The sequence below is a fragment of the Pan troglodytes genome, chromosome 13, assembly GCF_028858775.2.
Source record: "Pan troglodytes isolate AG18354 chromosome 13, NHGRI_mPanTro3-v2.0_pri, whole genome shotgun sequence".
Lineage (NCBI taxonomy): Eukaryota > Metazoa > Chordata > Mammalia > Primates > Hominidae > Pan > Pan troglodytes.
This window is the reverse complement of record NC_072411.2, coordinates 60261973-60289868: the sequence shown is the minus strand read 5'-3', so window position 1 is coordinate 60289868 and position 27896 is coordinate 60261973. Positions and strand designations below refer to the sequence as shown.

Here is a 27896-nt window from a genome sequence, read left to right as displayed (position 1 = left end):
TAGGGTGGGAGTGACCCGATTTTCCAGGTGCCGTCTGTCACCCCTTTCTTTGACTAGGAAAGGGAACTCCCTGATCCCTTGTGCTTCCCAAGTGAGGCAATGCCTCACCCTGCTTAGGGTTGTGCACGGTGCGCTGCACCCACTGACCTGCGCCCACTCTCTGGCTCTCCCTAGTGAGATGAACCCGGTACCTCAGATGGAAATGCAGAAATCATCCGTCTTCTGCGTCGCTTATGCTGGAAGCTGTAGACTGGAGCTGTTCCTATTCGGCCATCTTGGCTCCTCCGGTTTTATTTTCAAATAAACTTATGTTTTAAAAAATGAGTCAGTTTAAGGAAAAATGTTAATAACATAGATTATTTGTGGATCTGGTTAGAAGGGGACACTCTAATGACTGAGGTTTACCCAACACAGTGTAGTGGCTAGAACCACAGGTGCTAGTCACATTGACTTGGTCATGTCTTATCTAGATCAGTTGTGAGTTTGTTTACATTGAACATGTTACTAACCCGTCTAAGCCTCAGTTTCTTTGTATATAAAGTAATGAAAATAAAAAACATAACTCCTTTGGGAGGCTGAAGTGGGTGGATCACAAGGTCAGGAGATTGAGACCATCCTGGCTAACACGGTGAAACCCCATCTCTACTAAAAATACAAAAAATTAGCCAGGCATGATGGCGGGCACCTGTAGTCCCAGCTACTCAGGAGGGTGAGGCAGGAGAATGGCGTGAACCTGGGAGGTGGAGCTTGCAGTGAGGCGAGATCGCGCCACTGCACTCCAGCCTGGGTTACAGAGCGAGACTCCGTCTCAAAAAAAAAAAAAAAAAAAAAAAAAAACATAACTCACTGTGTTGTTGTGAGTATTGAAAGGGGCCATGCCTGTAAATGACATGGCATAGTCCCTGGCATTTAGTATAGTAAACACTTCATAGCATTTAGCTATTATTTCCCCTATTTGTGAGTCAGACAGAAAAATGACAATAGTATATATTTAGATCAGTCATTATTCTCCTTGACTATGACAAAACATTAGCCTAATTTGGAACATTCTCAGTAGGTGTGAACGGTAAGTATAAGGAATGGTCATTATCACCTCAAGGAAATGTAGGCCAAATCCTTTAAAGGACTTTTTGCATGAAATAGCCAACCCTGCTGTGAATAGCCATTGAAGTTGTATACTGTACTGCCCAACTTTATGCAAATGTTATCATCCGCTCGAGTTGTGATGTGCATTTATTCAACTTGCACAACTAACTACATGCAATGGCACTGGGAAAATTCTTCAATAATGGTATAGTCTCTATACATTTGCAATATTAATTTGCAAACCACCATTGGACTTAAGGTACCTGAATTTCTTCATCTGTCAAAGAGGAGAGTTGAGCTACATTATCTCCAGCTCTAAACTTCTATGATTTGCATGTAAAATGCAATTTCAGTATCTCTGTAGTGGATTTACATCTTTTAGTAAATTTCTAGTATTAGGTGGGCAGTTTGGAATTTGTAGGCTGATAATTAGCATGAAACATACTTTTTCTATTTGTCATATTAACAAAGCATACATATTCTAGAACAAATGTGTGACATTTAAAATCACAGGGCTTAGTCTGACCTAAGTGGCCTTTTCAAAGTCTGTTTCAGCACCATAATTATCTGTGCATAAAGGACCATATCAAATGCCTTCTTCACAATTTCAAATGGCTGAAAGAAAAGTCCTCATCAGTGATAAAGGAAATGCTGTCTTGTGTGTCTGAATGGAGTTTCAGCTCACTTAATGTGATAACTTCATGCCCAGTCTTAAAGGCAGCTCACAAGTATAATGAGGCAGTTGTTTTGTTTTGTTTTGTTTTGTTTTGAGACCGAGTCTCACTCTGTCACCCAGGCTGGAGTGCAGTGGCATGATCTTGGCTCACTGCAACCTTCGCCTCCCATAATGAGGCAGTTTTTTTGTTTGTTTTTTCTTTTTGTTTTTGTTTTGAGACCGAGTCTCACTTTGTCTCCCAGGCTGGAGTGCAGTGGTATGGTCTCAGCTCACTGCAACCTCCGCTTCCCAGGTTCAAGAGATCCTTGTGCCTCAGCCTCCCAAATAGCTGGGATTACAGGCGCATGCCACCAGGCCTGGCTAAATTTTTTTGTATTTTTAGTAGAGACAGGGTTTCACCATATTGGCCAGGCTGGTCTTGAACTCCTGACCTCGAGTGATCCACTCGCCTCTGCCTCCCAAAGTGCTGGGATTACAGGCGTGAGCCACTGAGGCAAGGCAGTTTTTAATGCAAACCCAGTAAACTCCCAGTTTCTCATCCTGACCTGAGAAGACTCTTGAAAATCTCCAAGTCATATAAATAACTTAGAACCACATATCACCATTTTACATGTTAATCCTTTTACTTAACCCAATCCATTTACCTCTTCTTTTTTTTTTTTTTTGATAAATTTGACATTTTTTAAAGCCTTTCAGGAATCTATAGGTATAATGATAATTCTTTGATTTTAAAGTGAATAGATGTTCAGGCCATAAATTTCTATGGGTACAGAGAAGTACTGATGATGTGCATAGAAGAGTCTGTCTGGAACTTCCATTGTAAGAGAAACCCTCATCATAGGATATACTTTTTCAGAGTCATCATGACTACTTACACTCTTCCAAAGCAATAGTAATTTCTCCAGAGTTTTTTTTCTCAATTTAAATTTTTCCCATCAAGAATCTTTTAGAAAATACTTTGCATAAATATAACCAACTGCAACTCTGACTTCCAGCTGTCACCAAAGGCCTCTAAAGAATATACTTTGATGATAAAACTATATTGACAGGGATTTGATAAAGAAAGAGACTCCAAAAAGCCACAGAACCGTTAGGCCTCTTTGTTCATATAAATTCCCTAGTAAAAAGCCATAGAGAAGTGCTAATATCAAAAAGTTCTTTATTTTTTGAGAAAGGAAAAACCTAATTATTACCTAGAAGCAAATGGCATGGCTCCCACTCGTGCATCCAGATGCTATGAATGGAAACCTATTATATTGTCTAAACCTAAATAATATAACAATCACAATTAGTTCTCTTCCTTAATTTTGCAAAATACTTTGACATATATTTTTCTGTCATTAGAGCTATCTTATAAGAGAGGAAAAATTATTATCCCTAAGCCGCAGGTAAGGACATTGAGTCATAGAAAATTGGCTAGCCAGAAGTTACACAGCTCATTGGCATTTGATTTGGGACTAGAATTTATTCTACAGATTCTTAGCAATGGCATTTCCCAAAGACTACAGAATCACTTATGAGGAAGTAGGGATGAAGGGGAGAATGCTGCTCATAGAAAAGAGAGCAAGTGTTTCTTCTTCCTCCTTCTCCTTTTCCTTGTTCCTTGCCCTCCAACAATCCTGCCAAGGCAAAGTGAGTTGGCCTTGTTCCCACATTTTGTGGCCAATTTATAGAATTCATATAAATCCGTGTGACTCTGTTGACTTGCTCCTTTCATCTTGAAATCCTTTTATCTTTGCTTCTGAGAATCTTCACTGGCCAGTTTTTCTTCTAGTCCCCAGCCACCTGTCAGACTCACTTGGACTATAGTAGTGTTCTCCCACATTGACTTCTTTACCACCAGCCTTGTGATCCTAAATCCATCTTCCAAATAGCCACCAGAATAATCTACTTGAAACAAATCTGACCATGTTACTTTCCTGCTATAAACTTGTTGGATGGCTTCTCATGACCGTTGGTTGTCAATTCTCTTAGACCCAATGCTCCCTTTTTGTAACAAATACTCTATAATATTTCATTTACTCTCCCCGAATGAAATCCATAGGAAATATAGTTGGCTGACTTACACAGCTTGAAAATAAAATTAATGCCTGAACAGTAATGTAAAAGAGAAATAAAAATAAAATAACTGAGCATAAAATAATATATATTTTAATGTGTAAATATTTGGATGTGACATCGCCAGGAGACACATTGGACAGTTGCTTGCACCTATGTTTAACACAGTGACTATGACAGCTGCAGGTGTCGATGGATCTAGATGTTTGTATTCATGACTCAAACCCATGAACGGTGTTGCTGTCAGTAATTTTCTAAAATGGAAAAATTCAGGGACATAGTCTATAACATCTTTTCATACTTTAATGTAAACCTGAATCACCTGAAAATCTCTTTAAACTGCCGATTCTGGGGTGAAGCCTGAGACTGCATATCTAACAAGCTCCTAGATGATACTTGTGCTACTGGTTCACAAACTACATGTTGAATAGCCAGAGCCTAAACTTGGGGAACTTCATTTGTATTCAGAGGCTAATGACATCTAGGGACATTCTAGTAAAATCTGAAGTCCCATGCAAAACTTCATGAATTCTCGCTTCTAGTATGGGGTCAATCTATATGTTGGAGTAACTGCTATCCTGGAACATAGCCCTGGAGGCCAGTAACCCTTGGCTCTGAGCCCAGAGGAAGGGCCAGGGAGTTGCAAAGAAAACACTATCCTCTTTTCTGGGGAATCGGTGGCTGACGTTGGAATCCTTTCCTAAGCACTTGTAATATTTTTTTTTTTTTTGGTTGAGTGGGGGAGGCACAGTGTAGCAAGGTAGATCATGCTGAACCTAAATTGACCCTATAAGTTCATGTCATAAATCTATGCAGTTGCCTGAGACAGATGCATGAGAGTTAGTGATGGAGGGATGGCACAGTGAATGAGTCCATCAAATCAGCAAGTAATAAACATGACTCATTTCTGTAAGGAACCCAGAATCACTGTGGCACAGAAATACTAGAGGGAATGCAGGGTCAGCTAGCACCTCTAGGGTGTGGCATCTTTGTGAGCGTCGGGAGATGGCATTCAAAGAGAGCTTCTGTAAGAGCAGCTGCAGATTTAGTGGATGCATAGTAGGAGATGGCAGATCTTCCCCTGAGGTCTGCAAACAAAGAGGCACGTGCCCATCAGGTACTTTCTTGTTAGTGTATCTTCTGTTACACCCCAGAAGTACTTTGGGGGGCATTTTATAGTGGAAGGAGGTAATCATGAGGAGGCAATAACATTTGTACACAAATACAAATATGATTTCATGTGTAATCACTGCTCAAAGAAATCTCGGGACATTGGTGGTATATTGCTATTATGTTTACTACTAATCAGGTCCTTCACTGTTGTTCCCTATATATCATGCCTGCAATCACCAAAATATACACTTTTAACCCATCTTCATCTTCTTTTAGCTTGATGCCTTCTGTATCAGGTCTGTATGACTCCTATCAAAATTTTCCTCTGATTGTTATAAAATGTTCATCTAAATCATAATTTGTAGCACAGAAAGAAAATCCTTTCTTGGTTCTTTTTTCATAGCCGGTTATTCACTTCTCACATCCTCCAGCCTCTTCCAAAGTCATCATCTCATATTAGAAGAAAAAGTGAATCCACCTCATATGTTTCCAAGGCTTTAAATCCTTTTTAAATTGACAAACAATAATTACATATATTTATAGAGAGCAATGTGGTGTTATGCTGTATGTATACATTGTGGGATGATTAAGTCATGCTAATTAATATATCCATCACCTCACCTGCTTATCACAAGACTTCAAATTCTGAGAGGAGTTTTTATGGTGGATGAGATACATTCTGGATTTCATTGTTTCATGCTTTCCCAGTGAATGAGCAGAAGTATAGGAGTTGGTATGCTTGACTCAAGACCAGTTCTTCTTGAACGTTGAGTGGATACTCCAAGAAGATAGATTCCCCACATCAGGCCTGCATTTGGCTGCCTCATCCTCTGCAATAAGCTACTATACATCCATCTCGGCACAGCACTGTGCATCCTACTCTCAGGGGCTGGGGATTCTGCAGCTTCATCAAAAGGTCTGAGTCTGCCTTGCCTGGAGACAGCTTCATATTTAACCTATAGTTAAGGCATTATAGAGTTTCCTCTTTTTCTCATCTATGTCAAAGATAAGAATTACCAAAGAATTGGCAGTAGTTGTGTACTTTTTCTTTTTGACTTTTATTCAAGAATACTTTATTCCATTCATCCGAGAACTATACTTCACCTTCCATAAACCAGAGGTATAGAGAAATATTACTGAACCCTTCTCCTCCATCAATGAGACCGGTGTGCATTTAGGACTCATATACTGCATTGCTCTCTACCTCTAGCACATGCTCTGCTTGTTCCTGAGATTGTTCCAAGATGATTCTTAAGTCTGAAATTGAGCTAAAGTTCTTTGTGCTTTCCCCAGAATTTCCCACTATAAATCTTCTTATGAAACCTCTTGGAATGCTGCCTTTAAGCTTGTTAGACAATTTTCATGTCATCTAAGAGCTAACTTATATTTTGTCCTGATATTAACCAACTGAACATCAGCCCTGCCTTTTGAACTTGGATTGGAGGAGTGGAAATGGAAAAGAAGGATCAAATAAAACAAAGAATGAATTAATGCAACTTGTCATATGGAAGCAAAGGATGTAGGATGCCTGGGATTTCTAAGCTAAAGTAGTTAGGGAAATAGAGAAACAGGAAGAGCAATTCACTTTTGTGACAAAATCAGTAAGCTTGGTTTTAAGGCATGTTGTTTAAATGACAGTAGTAACCCTAAATAAAAATACTTAGTAGTCACATATCTGATTTCCATACTATAATAGTCCCCCCTTATCCATGAGGGATACAGTCCAAGACCCCCAGTAGATGCCTAAAACCACAGATAGTACCAAATTCTATATTTATATTCTTTTCCTATGATAAAGTTTAATTTATAAATCAGGCACAGTAAGAGCTGAACAAGAATAATAATAAGACAATTATAGCAACATATTGCAATACAAGTTATATGAACGTGGTCTCTCACTCTCAAAATACTTTACTGTGCTGTGCTCACCTTTCTACTTCTGATCTGTTGATTTGATAACCAAGATGGCCACAAAGTGACTAATGGGCAGGTAGTGCATACAGCATGGATGTGCTAAACAAGGGAATGATTCATCTGGCCAGGATACAGCAGGACGGCACAAAATTTCATCGCACTACTCAGAACAGCATGCAACTTAAAATTTATGAATGTTTTATTTTTGAAATTTTCCATTTAACATGTTTCTAACCATGGCTGACCTTGGGTAACTGAAACTGTGGAAAGTGAAACCATAGATAAGCGGGGACTACTGTTAAGAAGCATAGATATATTGCAAGGTATTCATTTAGTGGTGAATTAGTAATTGAGAGATTTAGAAAAGTATATATAAAAGCCTCAAAGTAGCTTATTAACCCCCCCAAAATCTTCTTCATTAAGTCTATTAGATGATGAAAGTGAAGGTGATGATGATTATGCTGAAACAGTGAATGGATCAATTTCACAAAGGCACTATGTTACAAATGTTTGCAATGCTTGGTTATAAATACTAAACAATTATTTATAGAATTTTCCCTTATACATTTTTATCTGAAATCAAATCCAATATAGATTTTCCATTTGTCTCAGGAGCTATTTTCCAGCATTTATCTATGATGTTATGAAACATTGAATGAAATTCAGGAACTATCCTCTGATAGGGTGCACATATGTGGCTTCTGTCTACCACTATATCAGCTTTTACCATTTTGAAAATACTAAGAGTGCTTTCTATAATTGGAAAAGTACTCCCCCCTGGTAACAGTGCCTGTGGATATAATCAACATGTATATGTAATATGCATGTGCCAGAAAGCTGTGCCAAAAAGAGTTGAGCTATATTTGTATCACCATCAAGGAACTTGAGAAATCTATCCTTCGGAATAGACTAGCTTTCTCGTGCTTGCTAACAAAAGCTACTTTTGTATGGACAGCCATGGCAAGTGGTGTCCGTTGTCAAAAGTGATAACAATCCAATCCTTTACAAGATCCCAGGTTTACCTATGAATTGTTCTCTATATGGACATTTCTTATGTGTAGGATTCATCTGAGTCACTTGAGTATAGCTTTAATGGTTGGTTATCAGAATCAAGGACTCTTTTCCTCGTACAAAGTAAAGTAACCCTATCCTTTGCTGTTTGCTTGTGTCCTAAATGATACAATGCTTAGTACACTTGTGTCATCTCTCCAGCCCTGGCATGAATCCTTGTACAGAGTAATACCCCGCTTCTGTATGAGACCAAACCTATACAAGACACCTCACTTGTTTTTCATATTATTCTCATGAGGATGTGTCACAAAATGTGCAGGTAAAATAAAACAATGCCAATTTACAAATGACTTTAGTGAAGAATAAATGTTAATGTTTAGCAAGTTTGACATTACTATTTTATTGCTTTTCAATAGGTCTAAAATACTGTGTTCATATATCTCCTTATGATTCTAATTGAAGAGACATACTTAAGTATTAAAAATCCAACAGTTTAGCCATGTAACTTTGCAATCTTATATCTCATGCTTGAAGACATGCCTAAAAATATTACTCACCAAAGAAGGAAAAAATGCATACTTGTGTTCCTTACAGAGAATATTAGTGTAGGTTCTACTTTGTTCTGTTGTTAACCTCCCTTTTGAACTGAAATACTTTCTACTTTGTTCTGTTATTTACTTCCTTTAGACTTAGCAGGGATAGCACCTAAAGTGGAGCCCAAGACAAGGGCTTATGTGCAGGTAATTTATTTCAGAAAATGACATACATCAAGGAAGAAAAGTAGAGGCTTTGAAAGAGTCAAACAAGGAAGGAGGAAAAGCCATTCCAAGGATGCATTATTTTTTTGGTCACCACTATGGGCACTACAGTGTTCATCTGTGTTCATTCCAATTAGGTATCCTGTGAGGAGCCACAGAGAATGTGCCTTATAACTATTCTTCCAAGGGGAAGGGGTGGAAGAGAGAAACATGTACTCATCAGCTTCTCCCCACCAGTGGTCAAGGGTTGACCAATAGGGTATAAACTTTCTTGCATTTCTAGGTTTACACATGCTTCAGAATGAATAAGTTTTTGCAAACACTTTACATGGGGGTTGGAGGGCAGAGAAACCCTGGAGCAGAAAGTGAGATACATGGCACAAGTGAGATGAGGTTGAGTTGCTGCCAGGTCCTACCTATGAGCAGCTGGTTGCCACAACAATAGCTGCAGTTAAGAGGTTGGCCAAGAGCCAACAGGTACATGAACATGTGCTCAAACATGAGGGAAATGCAGGTTAAAACCACCATGAGATACCGTCTCACACCTGAAAGGATGGCATGACCAAAAAGACAAGAGAGAATGAGCGTCAGTGAGATGTAGAGAAAAAGGAATTCTTCTACACTGTTGGTGGGCATGTAAATTGGTACAGCCATTATGAAAAAAATGGTATAGGTGTTCCTCATAAAATTAAAAGTAGAACTACCATATGCCCAGCAATTCATCTTCTGAATATATACCTAAAGAAAATGAAATCATCACCAATCAAAGATAGCTGCACTTCTGTGTTCATTATTCACAACAGTCAAGATATGGAAACAACCTAAGTGTCCATCAAGGGATGAAAGGATCAAGCAACTGTGGCATGTATATATCCAACAGAATAGTATTCAGCCATAAAAAGAAGGAAATTCTGCCATTTGCAGCAACACGGATGAACCTGTGCTAAGTAAAATAAGTTAGAGAAAATAAAATACTGCATGATCTCACCTACATGTGGAATCTAAAAATGTTGAACTCATAGAAGCAGAGAGTAGAATGATGGTTACCAGGGGCAAGGGCATGGGAGGAAAGGGGAGATTTTAGTCAAAGGGTACATTCTTTCATTTATAAGATAAATAAGTTCAGGGGATCTAATATACAGCATGGTAACTATAGTTAACAGTCCTAAATTGTATATTTGAAATGTGCTTGAATATTCTCACCACAAAACAAAACAAAAAGTGTTACTAGGTGAGGTGATAAATGTGTTAACTAACTTGATTGTGGTAATCATGTCACAAAATTCATAGATCTAGAATCATCATGTTGTATACCTTAATATAATTGTTTGTCAATTATACCTCAATAAATCTGGAAAATTTTAAAAATTTGGTATAGAGGACTTGAGATGGTACACAGATGTTTGATTTATCAGCTAATAAAGAATAGTGAAGGAGGAGTTTAAAGGAGGTCAGGCAAATGCTTTAAAGGAGGTGTAAGATATTACTACACCCTATAAGAGGGCGTAAATCAACCCCTCTCCCCCAGAAAACTAGCCCTCCAAACTCTGACAATATCACGTGCTAGTGAAGAAGCACAACTGGAACCCTTATGCATTGCTGACAGACAGGCAGAAAAGTACAGCCATTTTGGAAAAACAGTTTGGCAGTTTTTTATAAAGTTAAACATGTACGACTCAGCAATGCTACTGATTATTTATCCAAATGAAATAAAAACTTATGTTCACACAAAACCTGCACATGAATGTATGTAGCAGCTTAATTCGTGATCATCAAAAACTGGAAACAACCCAAACGTCCTACAACTAATGAATGTATAAACAATCCGTGGTGCATTCCATTTATTCCATACAATGGAATACTTCTGAAAGTATTCAGAGGAATCAACCACTCATACATGGAACAACATGGATGAGCATCAGATACATTATGCTAAGTGGAAGAAGCCAACCACAAGGACTACATACTGTGTAATGCCTTTTATGTAACGTTCTAGAAAAGGCAAAACTGCAGGGACAGAAAATAGGGCTGAAGCCACTGTATCGTGAGTGAAAGACTGACCAGTCCGGGAGAAAAGGCAGAGAGATAATGGACACTTTTGCAGTTAAGACTGAGGTTTTATATTTATATGAAAGCAGAGTTAAATTCTTTTAGAGATCAATGACAATCTCTAATTTATATGATTTTCTATTGTTAAAATGACGTAGTTACTTATCTCCTGTTTAGTTCTAATACTATTATATGTCTGCTAATAGGTTATGACCTAGGGGTAGATGTAAAACACTGAATAACAACAGTCCTTGCCCTTAAAAACCTGTATTTTCTGATAGGGAAGGCAACTGTAAAATAAAATTTTCAATTCAGTGTGACTAATTATGTAAGAAGTACATGTCCTCGATATGGTGGTAATACCAAGAGTGAAATGATTGCCTTGTCTCATCCTGGGTCTGGGAAGACATTACAGAGGAAGAGATGCTTGAGCTGAGTCTAGGCAAGCAAATAACATTTTCCTATTAAAACAAGAGGTGTGTAGGTGTGGCAGGGCATTCCAGAAGTGGAGAAGACTATCCAAAGCCACGGGGGCTGCAAAAAAGCACGGCGAGTTTGATGTTTGGTGTGGGTGGAACACAGGTTGTATGTGGGGAGAAGAAAGGAATGAATGTTCTTTGACAGATAATAGAGGGCCTGGCATGTCATGCTAAGAATCGGAGCTTTATCTAGTTCGGGAGAGGTTGAAATTTGATAGCCTGAATATTAAGCTAGGGCTTCATATGTTTGTTTTTAAGAATGTGGGTATATTTTCATGCCCATCAATGGAGTGGTTAAAGAAACATATATATATATATATGTACTGGAATACTAGTACTGAGCCATAAAAAGGAATGAAGTAATGGCATTTGTAGCAACCTGGATGGGATTGGAGACTATTATTCTAAGTGAGGTAACTCAGGAATGGAAAACCAAACACTTTATGTTCTCACACGTAAGTGGGAGCTAAGCTATGAGGATGCAAAGGCATAAGAATGACCAATGGACTTTGGGGCTCAGGGAGAAAGGGTGGGAAGAAAGTGAGGGATAAAGGACTACAAATTGGGTTCACTGTATACTGCTCAGGAAATGGGTGCACCAAAATCTCACAAATCACCACTAAAGAACTTATTCGTGTAGCCAGATACCACCTGTTCCCCCAAAAAACTATGGAAATAAATTAAAAAATTTAAAAAGAATGTGGGTGTATTTTCAACATGAACATTTTGGAAATTGTGCATACAAATCCAGGCTTCCAGCTTCTCTTGAAAAATTGGAACATCTGGTGACCGCGGGCCTACACTCATACCTATGTGGCAGCAACTGGCTGGAGTCAAAGCAGCTGCCTCCCTTAAGTGCCTTGAGGCGGAGCATGTGCCTCTTCCTCTGGGTGTAGTCCCAACCACCACCTGTCATTTTACACCCAGCCCCCTTTACTCACTTTTGTACCTGCCTGCCCCTGGCAAATATTTGAGCTTGTGCCTCTGCTGGAGACAGTGGGGAGCCAATGAAAGGCTTGAGGCAGGGGAATCATGTGATCAGACTTTTCACTATAGAAGGATTAGTCAGGCGTGGATATGAAAGGTGGATTGACATGGGATAAATCTGAAAGTGAAGAACCAGTTAGGAAATAATTGCCAGTCTAGGAAAGAGATTAATGCTTAACTGAACTTAGTAGGGGGCTGGAGGTGAGTAACAGAGTCTAGATATATTAAGGATGATTTGGTGACAGGATGTGAAGGGTAATGGAGAAAAAGAAGTCTAGGGTGGCTCTTGGCTTAGGCAACCAACTGGGTGATCTGTGATGCCATTAACCTAGATATGGAATACAGATTCTCAGGGGAAGACAGTGATTCTGTTTTGAATGTGCTGCTTTTGGAGATATGTTGGCTACCCAACAGAGAGCTGAATAATTGGATCTGGAGCCAAGGATTTGGGAGCTGTGAGCACATTTGTGGTACTGAGGCCCCAGTGGGTTGAGTGAAAAGGAAAGAACCAAAAAGGAAACACAAGAGGAAGTGGACCCAGCTAGCCAAGGGAGATGTACAATTGGTGTTATTGATTCCGACATGCTACTAACTCTTTAAAATATACTTATAAATTATAAGTTAGAAACATTTTCTTATTAATTCAATAGAATATACTTTAATTTATATACTAATGACAGTGGTATTCGAAGATTAAAATTTCCCCTTGTGTGAAGATTAAAGCTTCCATGGGATGTATATGATGCAGAGGAGTCACACGTATGAAAAAACTGACTCTTATGAAGAGACAAAGTAATTTTAAATGTAAAAAAACAAAAACCCAAGACATTTGCACATAATGATGTATAGGATTATTGGTTGGTTGCATTAGTTCTGTTATGACAGATAGCATCTTTTTCTAGCTGAGAGTAATTATCTGTAAGCAGGAAATGTTCAATAGAACATAGACTTGAAAGAGCAAATTCAAATTTCTGAACCTCCTAGCATAAGCGGCAATTAGATTCACACCATCATGCTTTATATGTTCTATTTAATACATTTTTATGGATTAGGACAGAGCTGTCTCCTTGGGTGAATAGTATAGAATTTTATATGAGGAATAGTATAGAATTTTATATGAGGGGTCATAGCTATTCCTTTAAGAAACATATGCAGAAGAAGTAATTCGAAGATTGGGGAAGCTGGAGGAATGTATAAATGAGCTTTGGTGGAGTTGTCATTTAGAAGTAAAACTGGCTAAATCTTGAACATAAAACAAATGAATTCAGAATAATGCACGTTATTCTAGTGTTTATCTACTCAGAACATTCATTTCAGAGGTTAACTAAGACTTTATGGAAAAGAATAAGATTTCCCATTTCCACGAACATATTGTAATATCAGTATAGCATCCTGCTTTTTAGTATCTATTTGGAAAAAATTCAAGATGACTGGATTTATCGTCTTGTGAGTACTCAGAGAATTGATTTGTAACTTCCATTTAGCATTTTGGGGGATAATCTGGGTGAGGCCCCTGTGCATGGATATAATAGCCCCTTAATTTTACATTTTATCCTTTGCCTCCCCTCCCCACTTCTTTTTCCGTCTTGAAGATCTTGCTTCCTTTTCCCCCAGGTATATTCTGACTGTTCTTTCTAGAAGCTAGCATTCAGAAAATGCACACATATCAACATGCACTATATTTAGTTTGAAATATTCATTGCTGAATTACATCCCACGTGAAGGGGGTTCTGCTGATGATAATGAAAGTCTCTTTCTTTTATGATTTTTTCCCAGTTAATAATCTTGTGATTTTTGTTTGAGAATCACATTCCATTCTTGGTCTCCTGTATAGCTAAGATGTAACAAGTGAAGAGATTAAAAGTACTGCCAGTTTCTTTAAATTATCAGTTGTTGATTCTGTGCTATATCTAGAAAGGAATGAGCTGATGACGGAAGAAGTATTCTCATTGAAGGTTTCCTATTTGGGTCCTATAAGTTAGTAAATCCATATACTGTAATCACTTTTATCATACTCTGTAATCACTTTCCTTAATTTTTGTTCTCAGCAGTGGTCTCCATTTTGTAGCTCCAAAATGGTCTTATTCTCATTAAAAAACAAGTTACAGTGGTTACTGATCTATGAGCAGTTCTCTTGAGGGTTCTGTTCATTAAAATAATAACTCTAAAGGAAATATCAGACCTTTGAGGAGTATGGTTATGTTAATGTAAACCTGTACATTTAAGAATAGTTTACCATTGCTTTTTTACATTATATAATATATAAATGTAAATATGTATATTTATATTATGTACTATACATTTTTCACCTTCCCCTGCTAGGCATCATAATCCCCTCATTACAGGAAAGGATTTTTGATAACTACTTTTCTTCTTTGTAATCCATTTAACTTGCATTAATTAGGCAAATGCCTTGTTAGGTAAATGTACTAGATATTTTATTTTTAAGCACAGCCCAAGATAAGAAAGCCCAGAATTGCAGAATCAAAAGAGGAGTCATTTCTGGGGTTTGGTAGATTTATTGAAAATCTCTGATATTAAAATTAAACTTAAGGCTCAGCAGAAAGCTGTCTCAACTTTTTAAAGGGATGTTTGTAAGATCACAAGTGTCTTTAAGAATGAGTTTTATTGAGTATCTCCTTTGAATTTAGCATGTGGTAGATTTTATGGATTACAAAATTGGCATACACCTTGTCCCCAGAATACAGGGAGCATATAATCTAGTTGGGAAGTGGGATACACATGTAAAGTGGTTAATAAACTTTTTAATATAAGATAATAAAGTATTATTAAATATATTTAATACACCTTTAATAAGTATTTACTGTGCCAGCCATTGCAATAGTTTCCGTGGGAGGTAAAAAGAACAGGTAGGTGCCCTCTACGCACTGCAGAAAATTATACACATACATAAGCCTAACTTTCTCAAGGCCTCCATTCATAGAGTATATGCCCTAAAGTAGAGTCTTATTGTATTCTAAACTTGACTGTTCCCTTAGAGTCCAAATCCTCCTTTGTGAATCGTTCAAAGCTGAATCCAGGTCCTACCAGCTGTGTGAAACCTTCATGACTTTAGCTTGCCTCCTTGATAAAAGACTAGAGAGACAGAGAGGGCAAGGGGATAGGTGGAAGGAAGTGTGTTCTGTGTAAGAAATTTGTCAGGCTAAAGTTTCCTATTGAAATCACGTAATCACGTAGTGACATGCTAGATGGTACTCATCTGGCCCTGTGGTTTAGATAGTAGACAAGTATATGATTGCCAATCCGAGTTTTCTTTTACTACTATTATTTTTAAACTTTTAGATTCATATGGTTTGTCTCTGTGTCCCCACCCAAATATCATGTTGAATTGTAATCCCCACGTTTCAAGGGAGGTACCTGGTGGAAGGTGATTGGATCATGGGGGCGGCTTTCTCCATGCTGTTCTCATGATAGTGAGTGAGTTCTCATGAGATCTGATGGTTTAAAAGTGTGACACATCCCCCCTTGCTCTCTCCTGCCACTATGTAAGACATGCCTTTCTTCCCCTTTACCTTCTGCCATGATTTTAAGTTTCCTGAGGCCTCCCTAGCCATGCAGAACTCTGAGTCAATGAAACTTTTTTCTTTATAAATTACCCAGTCTCAGGTAGTTCTTTATATCAGCGTGAAAACAGACTAATACAGGGGTACATGCGAAGGTTTGTTACATAGGTAAACTCATGTCATGGGGGCTTATTGTGCAGATTATTTCATCACCCAGGTATTAAGCCTAGTACCCTATAGCTATTTTTCTGCTCCTCTCCCTCCTCCCACACTCCACTCTCAAATAGACTCCATTGTCTGTTGTTCCCTTCTTTGTGTTTATGAGTTCTCATCCTTTAGCTAAAGGATAAGTTATAAGAACATGTGGTGTTTGATTTTCTGTTCCTTAGTTTGCTAAGGATAATACCCTCCAGCTCCATCCATGTTTCTGCAAAAGATATGATCTTGTTCTTTTTTATGGCTGCATAGTATTCCATGGTGTATATGTACCACATTTTCTTTATCTAATCTGTCATTGGTGGGCATTTAGGTTGATTCCACATCTTTGCTATTGTGAATAGTGCTGCAATGAACATTTGCATGCACGTCTTTTTTATGGTGGAATGATTTATATTCCTCTATATACACAGTAATGGGATTGCTGGGTCAAATGGTAGTTCTGCTTTTAGCACTCTGAGGAATCACCATATTGCTTTCCATAATGGTTGAACTAATTTACACTTACACCAACAGTGTTTAAGGGTTCTCTTTTCTCCACAACCTTGCCAGCATCTGTTATTTTTCAACTTTTTAATAATGGCCATTGTGACTGGTGTGAGATGGTATCTCATTGTGGTTTTGACTTGCATTTCTCTAATGATCAGGGATATTGAGCTTTATTTCTTATGCTTGTTGAAGACATATATATGTCTTCTTTTGAAAAGTATCTGTTCATGTCCTTTGCCTGCTTTTTAATGGGATTGTTTTTCTCTTGTAAATTTAAGTTCCTTACAGATGCTGGATATTAGACCTTTGTCAGATGCATAGCTTGCAAATATTTTCTCCCACTCTGTAGGTTGTCTTTTTACTCTGTTGATAGTTTCTTTTGCTGTCTAGAAGCTCTTAAGTTTAACTAGATGCTGTTTGTCAATTTTCAATTTTGTTGCGATTAGTTTTGGTGTCTTTGTAATGAAATCTTTGCCCATTCCTATGTGCAGGATGGTATTGCCTAGGTTGTCTTCCAGGGATTTTATGGTTTAGGGTTTTACATTGCAGTCTTTAGTCCATCTTGAGTTGATTTTTATATATGATGTAAGGAAGGGGTCCAGCTTCAATCTTCTGCATATGGCTAGCCAGTTATCCCAGCACCGTTTATTGAATAGGGAGTCTTTTCCCCATTACTTGTTTTCGTCGGCTTTGTTGAAGATCATATGGTCATAGGTGTACATCCTTGTTTCTGGGCTCTCTATTCTGTTCTGTTGGTTTATGTGCCTGTTTTTGTACCAGTACCATGTTGTTTTGGTTACTGTAGCCCTGTAGTATAGTTTGAAGTCAGGTAATGTAATGCCTCCAGCTTTGTTTGTTCTTTTTGCTTATGATTGTCTTGGCTATTTAGGCTCTTTTTTGGTTTCATATAAATTTTAAAATAGTTTTTTCTAGTTCTGTGAAGCATATCATTGGTAGTTTGATAGGAATAAAATGGCATCTGTAAATTGCTTTGGGCAGTATGACTATTTTAATAATATTGATTCTTCCTATCCATGAGCATGGTATGCTTTTCTATTTGTTTGTGTCTACTCTGATTTCCTTGAGCAATGTTTTGTAATTCTCATTGTAGAGATCTTTCACTTCCCTGGTTAGCTGTATTCCTGGGTATTTTATTCTTTTTGTGACAATTGTGAATCAGATTGCATTTGTGTTTTGGCTCTCAGCTTGGCTGTAGTTGGTGTATAAGAATGCTAGTGATTTTTGTACATTGATTTTGTATCCTAAAACTTTGCCAAAGTTGTTTATCAGCTGAAGGAGCTTTTGGGCTGAGACTGTGGGTTTTTATAGATATAGAATTATCATGTCATCTGCAAGCAGGGGTAATTCGACTTCCTCTCTTTCTATTTGGATGCCCTTTATTTCTTTCTGTTACCTTATTGTTCTGGCTAGGACTTCTAATACTATGTTGCATAGTAGTGGTGAGAGAAGGCATCCCTGTCTTGTGCCGGTTTTCAAGTGGGAATTATTCCAGCTTTTGCCCAATCAATATGATGTTGCTGTGGGTTTGTCATAGACAGTTCTTATTATTTTGAGTTATGCTCATTCAATACCTAGTTTATTGAGAGTGTTTAACCTGAAGGGATGTTGAATTTTATTGAAAGCCTTTTCTGCATCTATTGAGATAATCATGTGGTTTTTGTCTTTAGTTCTGTTTATGTTAATCTGAGTTTTAGATACTTATTCATCCACCTAGGAATATTCATTGAGTATCTGCTTTGGGTGAGGCATTATTCCAGGAGTAGGAATAGAAGAGTGAATAAGGCAAGTCCCTGCTATCATGGAGCTTACTGTCTAAAGAGAAAAACAGACAAGAAAATAAATCAATTGATTAATAAAACAATTTATATAGTGGCAAATGTAAGTGAACTGAAAATAAAACAAAGTAGGTAGTTAAAAAGTCACTAGGAGGGGTGTATTTTAGACAGTATTCACAGACACAGGTAAGAGATGGGATAGTCAAATGTTAGGTGAAATCATTAGGATGGGACACTGAATGACCTTGAAGGGTAAGGAGCAGGAATGAGAGCTTTCCAGGCAAGGCCTGGGATGGAGATAAGCAAGGACGTGTAGGAGTGGGGAGGAAAGGAAGAGGCAGAGAAGGACAAAAGCCTGGGGAGTCATAGGAAATAAAGTCATGTGTACAGGGTCACATTCAAATACACCTTGAAAGATTGAGTCTTCCTTTTGGACAAGGTGGTATACAAATAAATGAATAAATAAATAGCTGTAAGGCCACTTGAACTGGTGGCCAAAAAGCCACTGCTATTAGAGGCTTGAGCAGGGAAGCAAAAATGAGTGAAAATTAATCCAATAAATATATGTGTACACAATGGTTTGAACCAAAGTGACACTGAAGTCAGGAATGTCGGCTAGAATGCAACTGCAGCAATCCAGGCACATAAATAACATTTGTATATCACATTTGCTTTCTTACCTCATTTCATATTCATTTAAACATATCTATTGAGCATCTATCAGGTGCCGGGTGGTATGTAAAGCACTGGAGATACATTGATTAGTCAATCAGTTATGGCCCCTGTTCTCATGGAGATCACAGTCGAGTGGGGAAACAGGCACCAGTCAAGTAATTACAAACTTAATGTCTAATTTCGAATTACAAGAATTACCTTGAAGAAAAAGTAAGCAGTGTTATGGGAGCACATAACTAAGAGGCTTGATATCATGTCCTGGTGGGCAAGGCTTCCCTGACAGAAATTGCAGCAGAAATTTGGGATTGAATAAATATTGATTAGAAAGGGGAGTGTGGGGCAGGGAGGGGGAAAGAACACTCCAAGAAAAAAAATGGCATGTGCAATATCTACATAGCTGGAAGGCATGTGGCCTGTTCAGGGATCTATCTGTAAGGTGCATCTGGAACACAGAGGGTAAATTGGTAATTGGTGTGGGATTATGAGTTGGGGTTGCAGACACAGGTTGGGCCAAATACTGGGAGCCATGTAGTCTATACCTGGGAGTTTACACATTACCCCATGAGCAGTAGAAACCATTGAAAGATGTTAGGCAGGGAGGTGGGAGTGTGGACAGGGAATGAGATGGATCAGACATCTGTTTTGAAAATATTCAGTAAAGTATTTTCTCTACTGAGTCTGGCCTCAGTAGAGAGAGAGGAGCAACAGTGGATGCAGGGAGGCCCTTATGGAATTAGGGTGGTGGTTATGGAGATAGAGAGAACTGAATGGGTTTAAGAGACAGTGGGAAGTACAGTCAGGAGTAATAGGCAACAGAACTTGGATACATGGAGTGTCAGGGACAGGCAGTGTTAGGATGATTCCTGAGTTTCTGGTTTGTTCAAATGGTTGGTGTTTGCATAGCAACCCTGTCAAGTGTGCATCATTATTATCTCATTTTACACTTACCTGAGGTTCTAAGTGGTTAAACAGTGTGCCCACGGATACCTTTAATAGGTCACAGAGGTAGGACTCAAACTCTGGTTTATGATTTCAAAACCTGGGTTTTCTCATCTATGCTGTGCTTCTGAGTTGATTGCAGAAGGAAGAAAGACTGTAGCTCAATGATGGTGACATAAAAACATTGGTCTTTATTATCACAGAGCCATAGAACCTTAGCATTGGGAGGGATTATAGAGAGCTTTCTGATGTGTTTTTCAAGCTTCTTTGACTGTGACTTACAGTGAGAAATGTATTTTACATCACAAATGAACACACACAGAATGGAAATAATTTCTTGACACAGCATTAATACATTGACATGATCTCTGTTATTTTCCATTCTATTATCTTGCATAAAAAATGCTAGTTGCTATCCACAAAATTGATTTCATGATCCAATTAATGAATTGTTTAGACAATACTGATCTAGTCCTCTTAATTTTTAGAAGAAGATTTGAGGCCCAGAACTGGGAAGTGATTTCCCAAGATCTCACAGCCAAGAAGCAAGTGAATTTCTTACCCTTAGTCCAGTTTTTTTGTTACTTTCATAAATAAAATTGACTGATAGGTTTGTAAATTTTATCCTTTCAGAAAAAGTAGCTGTTGATAATTTTCTGCTTATTGGCATTTAGTTTGTTTCTTCCTCTAGAAGTTTTGTTTTACACTAAGGTTAGACCCTCCAGGACCCAATTAAATGAAACATTGCAAGATTTTATTTGAAAAGTAAAGGACATGGAACAGTCAAGATAATAATAGTCCATTATCTTTGAGAATCTGAGTAAGACTAATAAAAGGCCACAGAAAATGAAAAGCAGTTATCAAAGAGAGGTGATAAAAAAATGAACTTATGAAGTTACCTAAGAAACCAAGGAATAATTGTGAAGCCAAGAATAAAGACAAAATTTTTCTGCTAAGCAGAAATGCCAAATGGAGAATAGAAAGCTTTAATAACATCCAAAATCACAGGTACTGTATTTCATGAGCAAAGTTTAAATATAAATGAAATATATAAGATTAAAAAGCTTAGGTAGGTAATATTGAAAAACAGTGGTACATTGGAAAAATATTTAATGGTGCTATCAGACTGTTAAAGATTTAATAAAATGAAAATTTAAAGTTTACTCAGCTGAACTGAATTTAGAAGCTTATAGTAACATTTAGGGAGAAGACAGAGAAAGGGATTTGATTGCTAGTTTTTACACATGTCCTCTAATCTTGATGGAAATATAAATTAGTTGCTGAAAATCCTGACAAGTTTTCTGATTATTTTCCCCATCAGATAAGCACAGATGAAGCTTAGGAAGCAGTGAAACAGCTAGGACTGAGGAAAGCAGGGATCAGGAGTCTCACGGTGGGGGAGTTGGAAAATGGTAGCATGTCTCTGGTGGGAGACTTTTTTTCTTTTAAAGATCAATGCAAGAGGCAGAAGAGAAAATACTGTCAATCTAACTTCAGAGCATTATCCATGCAGTCACCCAAGAAGTACTTATTGAACCCTTACTGACTGGCAGATGCTATGCTAATCTTTGGAGACAGCCTATGAATAAGACAGATCTGGTCCCTGCCCTTATTAAGTTTGCAGTCCCTTGGGTCATTCCAAACACTTGATACGTGCTGTAATAGAATAGGGACAATGTGCTAGAGAAGTAGAGAGGTATCTGATCTGGGCATGGTGGGTTAGGAAAGCCTTCCTGGAGCAAATGGCATCTGAGCCAAGACTTGAGTAGGATAAGTAGAAGTTAGGCAGATGAAGTGTGAAGTAGACAGGCTTGCTTGTTTCAAGGATTACATCATACCATGTGTTTAACATCTTAATAAAACATTAGCCTGGCACAGAATAATCTCTCATAAATGGCAAGTTTTCATATTTCATTATTGTCAGTTATAGGCACTGCTCAGATGGTAACTTTCTTTTGATTTTCCATATAAAACAACCACATCACACACTGTTTCCATAAATATGGCCAATAGAATATAATATTAATGTTTAATTATTATTATTTAAAAGATTTACAAAATACTGATGTTTTTTCATTGAAGTCAGCTTTGCGTGGAGAAGAAAATTGCAGAGCATATCATATATTATGATCTCTCTATCTAAGGAAAATATGGTATCAGAATAATAGAACTTAAATGAACTATAGTGGTAACCTGATCCAGTCCCTCCCTTTAACACATGAAAGAACTGCATGAGCCATTTGCTCAAAGTAACAATATTGTTGTTGGTGACAAAGATGGGTCTCAAAAGCAGATGTTCAATATTCATTTCCTTTATGCCATACTGACACTTATAATAAATTGTTTTCAAGCTCTCAACTTTGATGTAAAATTGTGTTAATATTGTTTCATTGATGTTAATTTCAATCATTACCTTTGAAGTTTTCATGGGCTTCATTTTTGTTTTTCTATTACTTTGTTCTTTCTGAGAATGCGTGCTTATTAATTTCAGTTGAACCACTTTACTGTACATTAAGAGTGAGGAGTACATGTAATGCTACTAACCATTTTCATTTTAAACCATTAATTTATTATTTGCAGTAGACGAGCATATTTTAAATGTCATTAATCCTCTGTTAGGTTAAGGTCTCATTCAAAGACAACCCTTGGTAGGCATATTAAGCAAAGTATTAATTAAAACCTGGAAAAATGCCCTGTAGTTAGTAGTCTAAATAATGCTTTCCTATAACACATACTCCTGGCTGCCACTGTGGTAATGTTCTTTTGTGATTATTATTGTTACATGTTTATATGTTCACATACTCTCTTTAAAGCTATATAATTAGCAAAGCCTTTAAAATAAAACTACTAAAATGTTCTTCTGTGCTATTCTTCCTTTTGCTCACTGTTCACTCAGAGTCTTCTGTGCTTTAGTCTATTGTACTAATATTGATTCTTTTGCCCACCTGCCAGCTTTCTTATCCTTAGGCGTCTTGAAAATACCATAATTGTTTGTCATTCTCTCCACATGGAAGCCATCCACATCCCTTGAGTATCTCTGTGAGGATCCATTGGATAAGGATTATTTCAATTGCCACCAGATTCTTCATCTTATCCAGTGTGCATTCTTAAAAGTTGTTTTGCCTTATTGCTTAGATACCAATTGCTGCTGAGCCTGTTTCTCATTATCAAGATCTTACCACTCTAGCTTCCAACAACCTTCTTTCCTTTACCCGCCCCTTTTTTTTTTCCTGGTACCATTATAATTAGAAATAATGCTGTGAATTATTGACTTCAGGTAAAATTCTACGGGTCCCTGACCATCCCCATGATTCCAATATTAAGTAGAAGCAATTTAGTTTCTGAAGGCTGAAGCTTTGCTCTAGGGTTTTTGTTTTTTGTTTTTTACAGCATTTCTTTTCTTTTCTTTTCTTTTTTTCTTGTATTAAGATCTACAAACTATTGGCTTTTGGTTGTTGAATTTGCAGCTGTTTCAGGATTTTCTGGTGTGTACATCACTGTTTAAAAATCAACATAACTTTATCTTTTTTTTTTTTTTTTTGGAGAAAAGAAGCATCATTTAGACTTGCCAAAGACAGGGAAGGGTAAATTAAATAAATTGGTGAGTAAACTGGTTATACTAGTTTTATTGGTCTGGTTATTATCTTGCTATACTTGCCTTAGGAAACAGAAATCTTTTCCATTTATAGATTTTGATTTATGCTTTTGCTTCTTTAAATCACAGGACATCATATAATATGCAAAGGTCATTCAATGACGGTTCCCCTTAGTTTTAAATCAAAAAATGAGAAGAGTAGTTCTAAAACCCTAACTTATTTTCATTAAAATTTATAAAAATAGTCTCAGTGCTCAGAAAGGCTGAATTTTTCTTTTCACTGTTTCAATGTATTACAGATCTTCCTTCCTACTGCCTCAGAACCTTGAGACTACAGTATTTGATTATATAAATCTCTTTGCATATGCATTATATTTTACAGTTTATTTTGTTTTTCAATACATTTTTTAGTATGCAAAAATTTTAAAACCTATAAAAGTCTATCATCCCTAACTTCAACAGTTATCCATTCGTTAGTCAAATTTGTTTTATCTGTATTCTTACTTACTCCCTCCTGCCCCTTGAAATAATAGTAAGAATCACAAGCACCATATAATCTGTTAGTATTAAGTATCTAGCTTTAAAATTAAAGTGTATATCTCTAATGTTATAGAACATAACCATACTATTATCATACCTAAAAACTTTAACAATATTTCCTTAATAGCATCAACTAACCAATAGCATCAACTTAATAGCATCAACTAAGTAATCAGTATTGAAATAGCTCTAATTATCTCATAATTTCTTTTCACATTGGTTTATTTACATCAGAATCCAAATATAAACCACATATTGCATTTGGTTAATTGGTTAATATGTTTCATAAATGTCTATCAATTTATCCCTCATTTTTATTCTTGTAATTTGTTAAAGTTCTTTGAGTGTTCACAAATTTTGGTTTTGTGGATTGTGTTCCCATATACTGTTGCATAATGTGTTTCTCTGTTGGCTGAATTTCCTGTAACCTGATAGGTAGGTCTAGAGCTTTGATCAGATTCAATTTTATTTTTTGGCAAGAATAATTCATGGGAATGCTGTATGCTTCCATCAGAAGGAACAATGTCTGCTTGTTCCTCTGTGATGTTAAGATTATTCCATATGTTTGTTTCCAGCTTGATCCATTCATTATAAAGTTTCCCATTAATTGTTAATACGAAATTTTTAGTGGTCATTGATGATCATTAACTAGGATCCATTATTTCAGCAATTGTTGCAAAGTGGTGTATTCTAATACTATCATTTTTTCTTATTTATCAGGCTTCATTTAAAATATTCATTTTGAAGGATTAAATAAAAGTTACTTGTTGAGCACCTATGATGTACCAGTACTCTGCTAGGCAGTGTAAGGGGAAGGCACATGCATGGACTGTGCTCTAAGTGGAAACCAACATTATATTCAACATACTCAGAGAGCAGTTATGGTATGGTCAGTGAAATAAGACAAGAGAGATAAAAATGGGCAGTAGAATGTTTCAAGGAAGATGTAGGCCATGAATATTTTATGAAGAAGGGGAAATCTGAGGGCATTTCAAGCAGGGGGTACTTTGAGTCACTCCATGAGCTAAGAATAGGAATGGCCATATAAGGGAAGGCAGAGGAAGAACGCTACTTAGAGATTATGTGTTAGCTACATCAAAGGGGGGCATTTGTTGGTAGTGAGAAAACTAAATTATTTAGATTCTATATTGATCAGTTGACATCATCCTTTTGAACTTTCTGATCTTGTTCTAAATACTTTTGGCAGAAAGACTTTGGATAGACTAGGGAACTACGACCAAGCTCAATGGTTTGGAAATTAGTTTGTCATAAATAAAAATTCATCCGAGCTTAAGAAATGTATGAGCTTCCAAGTCAGATGTAAAATGTAAAGAGACAGTCATGTTGATGTGTATACGTAGTAATAAAAAAAATCCAAACTACCTGGTGACTTGTGGTTCCACAGACCAAACCAGGATATTTGGAAAGGAGAAGCAGGTGCACAGGGTTTGATGTGAAGCTATGGCAAAGTTAAAGATGTTGAATTTAATTTTGGAAATGTTGGATTTTAAGTGTACATAGAAAAAGCTAAGTCTTAAAGAATTTAACATAGGATTGAATTGCAGACAAAAAGATAGAGTGGATGATATAAATTTTGTGGTCAGAAACATAGAATGAACTCCTAGAAGGGGATAAGCACATCAAATAATGAACATAGATAGAGAGGTTGGAGGTTAATGAGAGGATAATGTAGGGTTTGGATTATAGGGTAGACACAGGAAACAGGAAGAAGAGAGCAGTATCTGGTGGTAGAGAAACAGGGGAGAGAAATGTCATGACCTGGGCAGGAAAGAGTTTTAAGCATAAAGCAATGGTCAGCAGTGTCAACTATCACCATGAGGTCAAAGAATGGAGAACAGAAAACTATCTTTTGGGTATTTAGGGATAGATCACTGGTAATACGTGATGGGATGACAGGACACTGATTTTAATTGTAGCAAGTGAAAGATGGAAGATAAATTACAGAAAGGAAAGGTTTGAAAGCAGGTCAGGACAGAAGGCAGGGATGATCTATTCTAGGAATGGGGTTCCCAAGAAAAAGGTCAATATGATAGACAGGATAAGCAGTAGGTGGGCTAAACTGAACTGTATTTAAAAAACGGGAGTAGAAATTTCCTGGGTTATTTTGATAAACAAGGCAAATATTACTTTAGAAAATGAAATTTTTGCAAAAATGAACTTTAGAGTCACTTTAATTAATTGTATTTGTTTGACATTTTATTTATTTAATTTTCATCATATATATTACCATTAATAAATGATGCTTATATGAAATGTGTAAGAAATGAAGTATTTAATTGGGAATGCTAATATAAAAAGAATTTTGCATACCTCTACATTTCCCTGCTGTCTGCTTCCTTAGCCAGATGTATACATGGATCAGATAAGTATTTGTTTTTATTTCATTAGTTTCATTGGTTTCCTGCTTACAAGGATAATAAATACTTATTGAAAAAATGTCACCCAGCACAGAAAGGTTTAAAGAATAATTTTTTTAAATCCCAGGAAATGATTCTATTCAGAGATAACCAATGTCATTATTTGGTAAGTCCCCTTCCAAATCTCTTTCTATGCATAGATACATAGTTGATATTTTACATTAATGAGATCATACTGTAAATGTGGCTTTGTATCTGCTTTTCTGCATCTAACAATATGTCGTGGATATTTTCTATTTCCATGAATATGGAGTTATGGCATCCTCTTTCAATGGCAGTCATTGTATAAAAGAACCATAATTGATTTAAGCCATCTCTTACTGCCAGACTTTAGACTTTTTCGATTTTTCTGTTTTAAACAGCACTGTAGTGCACATTCCTGTGGGTACATTTTTGTGCACTTGTCCAGTTAATTGTCTTCTCTTTAAATAATATTCTGGAAATAGGGTTGTGGATCAAGGCTATGCATTTTTTATATTGTGACGCATATTTACATATTACCTAATACCCAATAGAAAGGCTGTAGCAAGTATACTTCTGCCAATAACACATACCAGCACCCAGAAAGTTGTTTTAAGTGTCTTACTATTATTTTTCATCTTAATTCAGGCCTGTTTTCCATTCTTATAAAATAAGAAGGCTGAAATATTGCAGAGATTCTTAAACTTTTAAGCATTTTAGGATTATTTGAGAATTTTTGAAAGTTGTTTAACCTCCGGGAAAAAAAAAACATAGGCAAAACCAGAAATTTTTACTTACTATTTGTGAGAATACACAGATTCTTTGGAGTTAAATCGTAGACTCTTTAGGAACCCTACTCCATGAATCCAGGTGAAGAATTCCTTAATTACATGATTTTAAAGTTGCTTTTTCCTTTTAACCCTAACAAACACACACGTTTCACAGATACATCACACAGTCATGTGCACATAGAATTTAAACATTTATTTGGAAAAAAAGTGACATCTGCTTGATATAGAGCCTAGTCTTATTATGACCTATGAAATAACTTCAGTGTGCATAGTTACTGGAATGAAGTTTTTCTCTTTATTTCAGGTTCGTCAATGGCGAGCCCACCAAGAAGAGGTAGCAAGACTGGAAATGGAAATTTCTGCCAGAAGAAGAGAAAAGGAAGAGGAGAAAGAGAAACTGTGGAAGAAGAAGGAATTGTTGCAAAGAGCAGAGAAGAAAAAAAAAGTAAAAAATCTATTGTCAATATGAATGTGTGAATGAATGCTTAATGGCCTGATTGAGCTTTTTGGTCTTGGTGTTTGGCATGAAATTCTCATAAGCAGTTCTGAGAACATTCATAAAGATCTAGTGGAATGTTTTATCTAATGAAAAGTTTATTTGAGCTTCAAAGATTTGTTGACATGGAGGAGAACCCACTTTGTTGATTTGTGTGAGCACAGGTACCTGTGATTAGGAGAGGTGCTGTAGGTTAAAAAAAAAAAAAAAGACAAGGTTGTGACAGTTGTTAAATCCTGTAATAAATAGGGACGTGGCAAAAAATGGGAGGGTGCTGTGCTGGGATAGTGTCTTGGTTGATGGCA

The 27896-nt window shown here is 36.9% G+C and overlaps 1 protein-coding gene across 13 annotated transcripts in view; it reads left to right on the top strand.

The window, feature by feature from the left end:
• The window catches only part of CCDC148 (coiled-coil domain containing 148), a 320462-nt gene that overhangs the window by 186259 nt on the left and 106307 nt on the right, over window positions 1–27896 (top strand). For 8 of the 13 annotated variants that reach the window (XM_063791234.1, XM_054679053.2, XM_054679057.2 and 5 more), the window contains 2 exons: window positions 26411–26449; window positions 27400–27540. In XM_063791234.1, coding sequence (XP_063647304.1) covers window positions 26411–26449; window positions 27400–27540 — 180 coding nt within the window. The remainder of the gene's footprint in view (window positions 1–26410; window positions 26450–27399; window positions 27541–27896) is intronic. The other 5 variants (XM_016949853.3, XM_063791237.1, XM_063791233.1 and 2 more) reach the window with 1 other exon arrangement.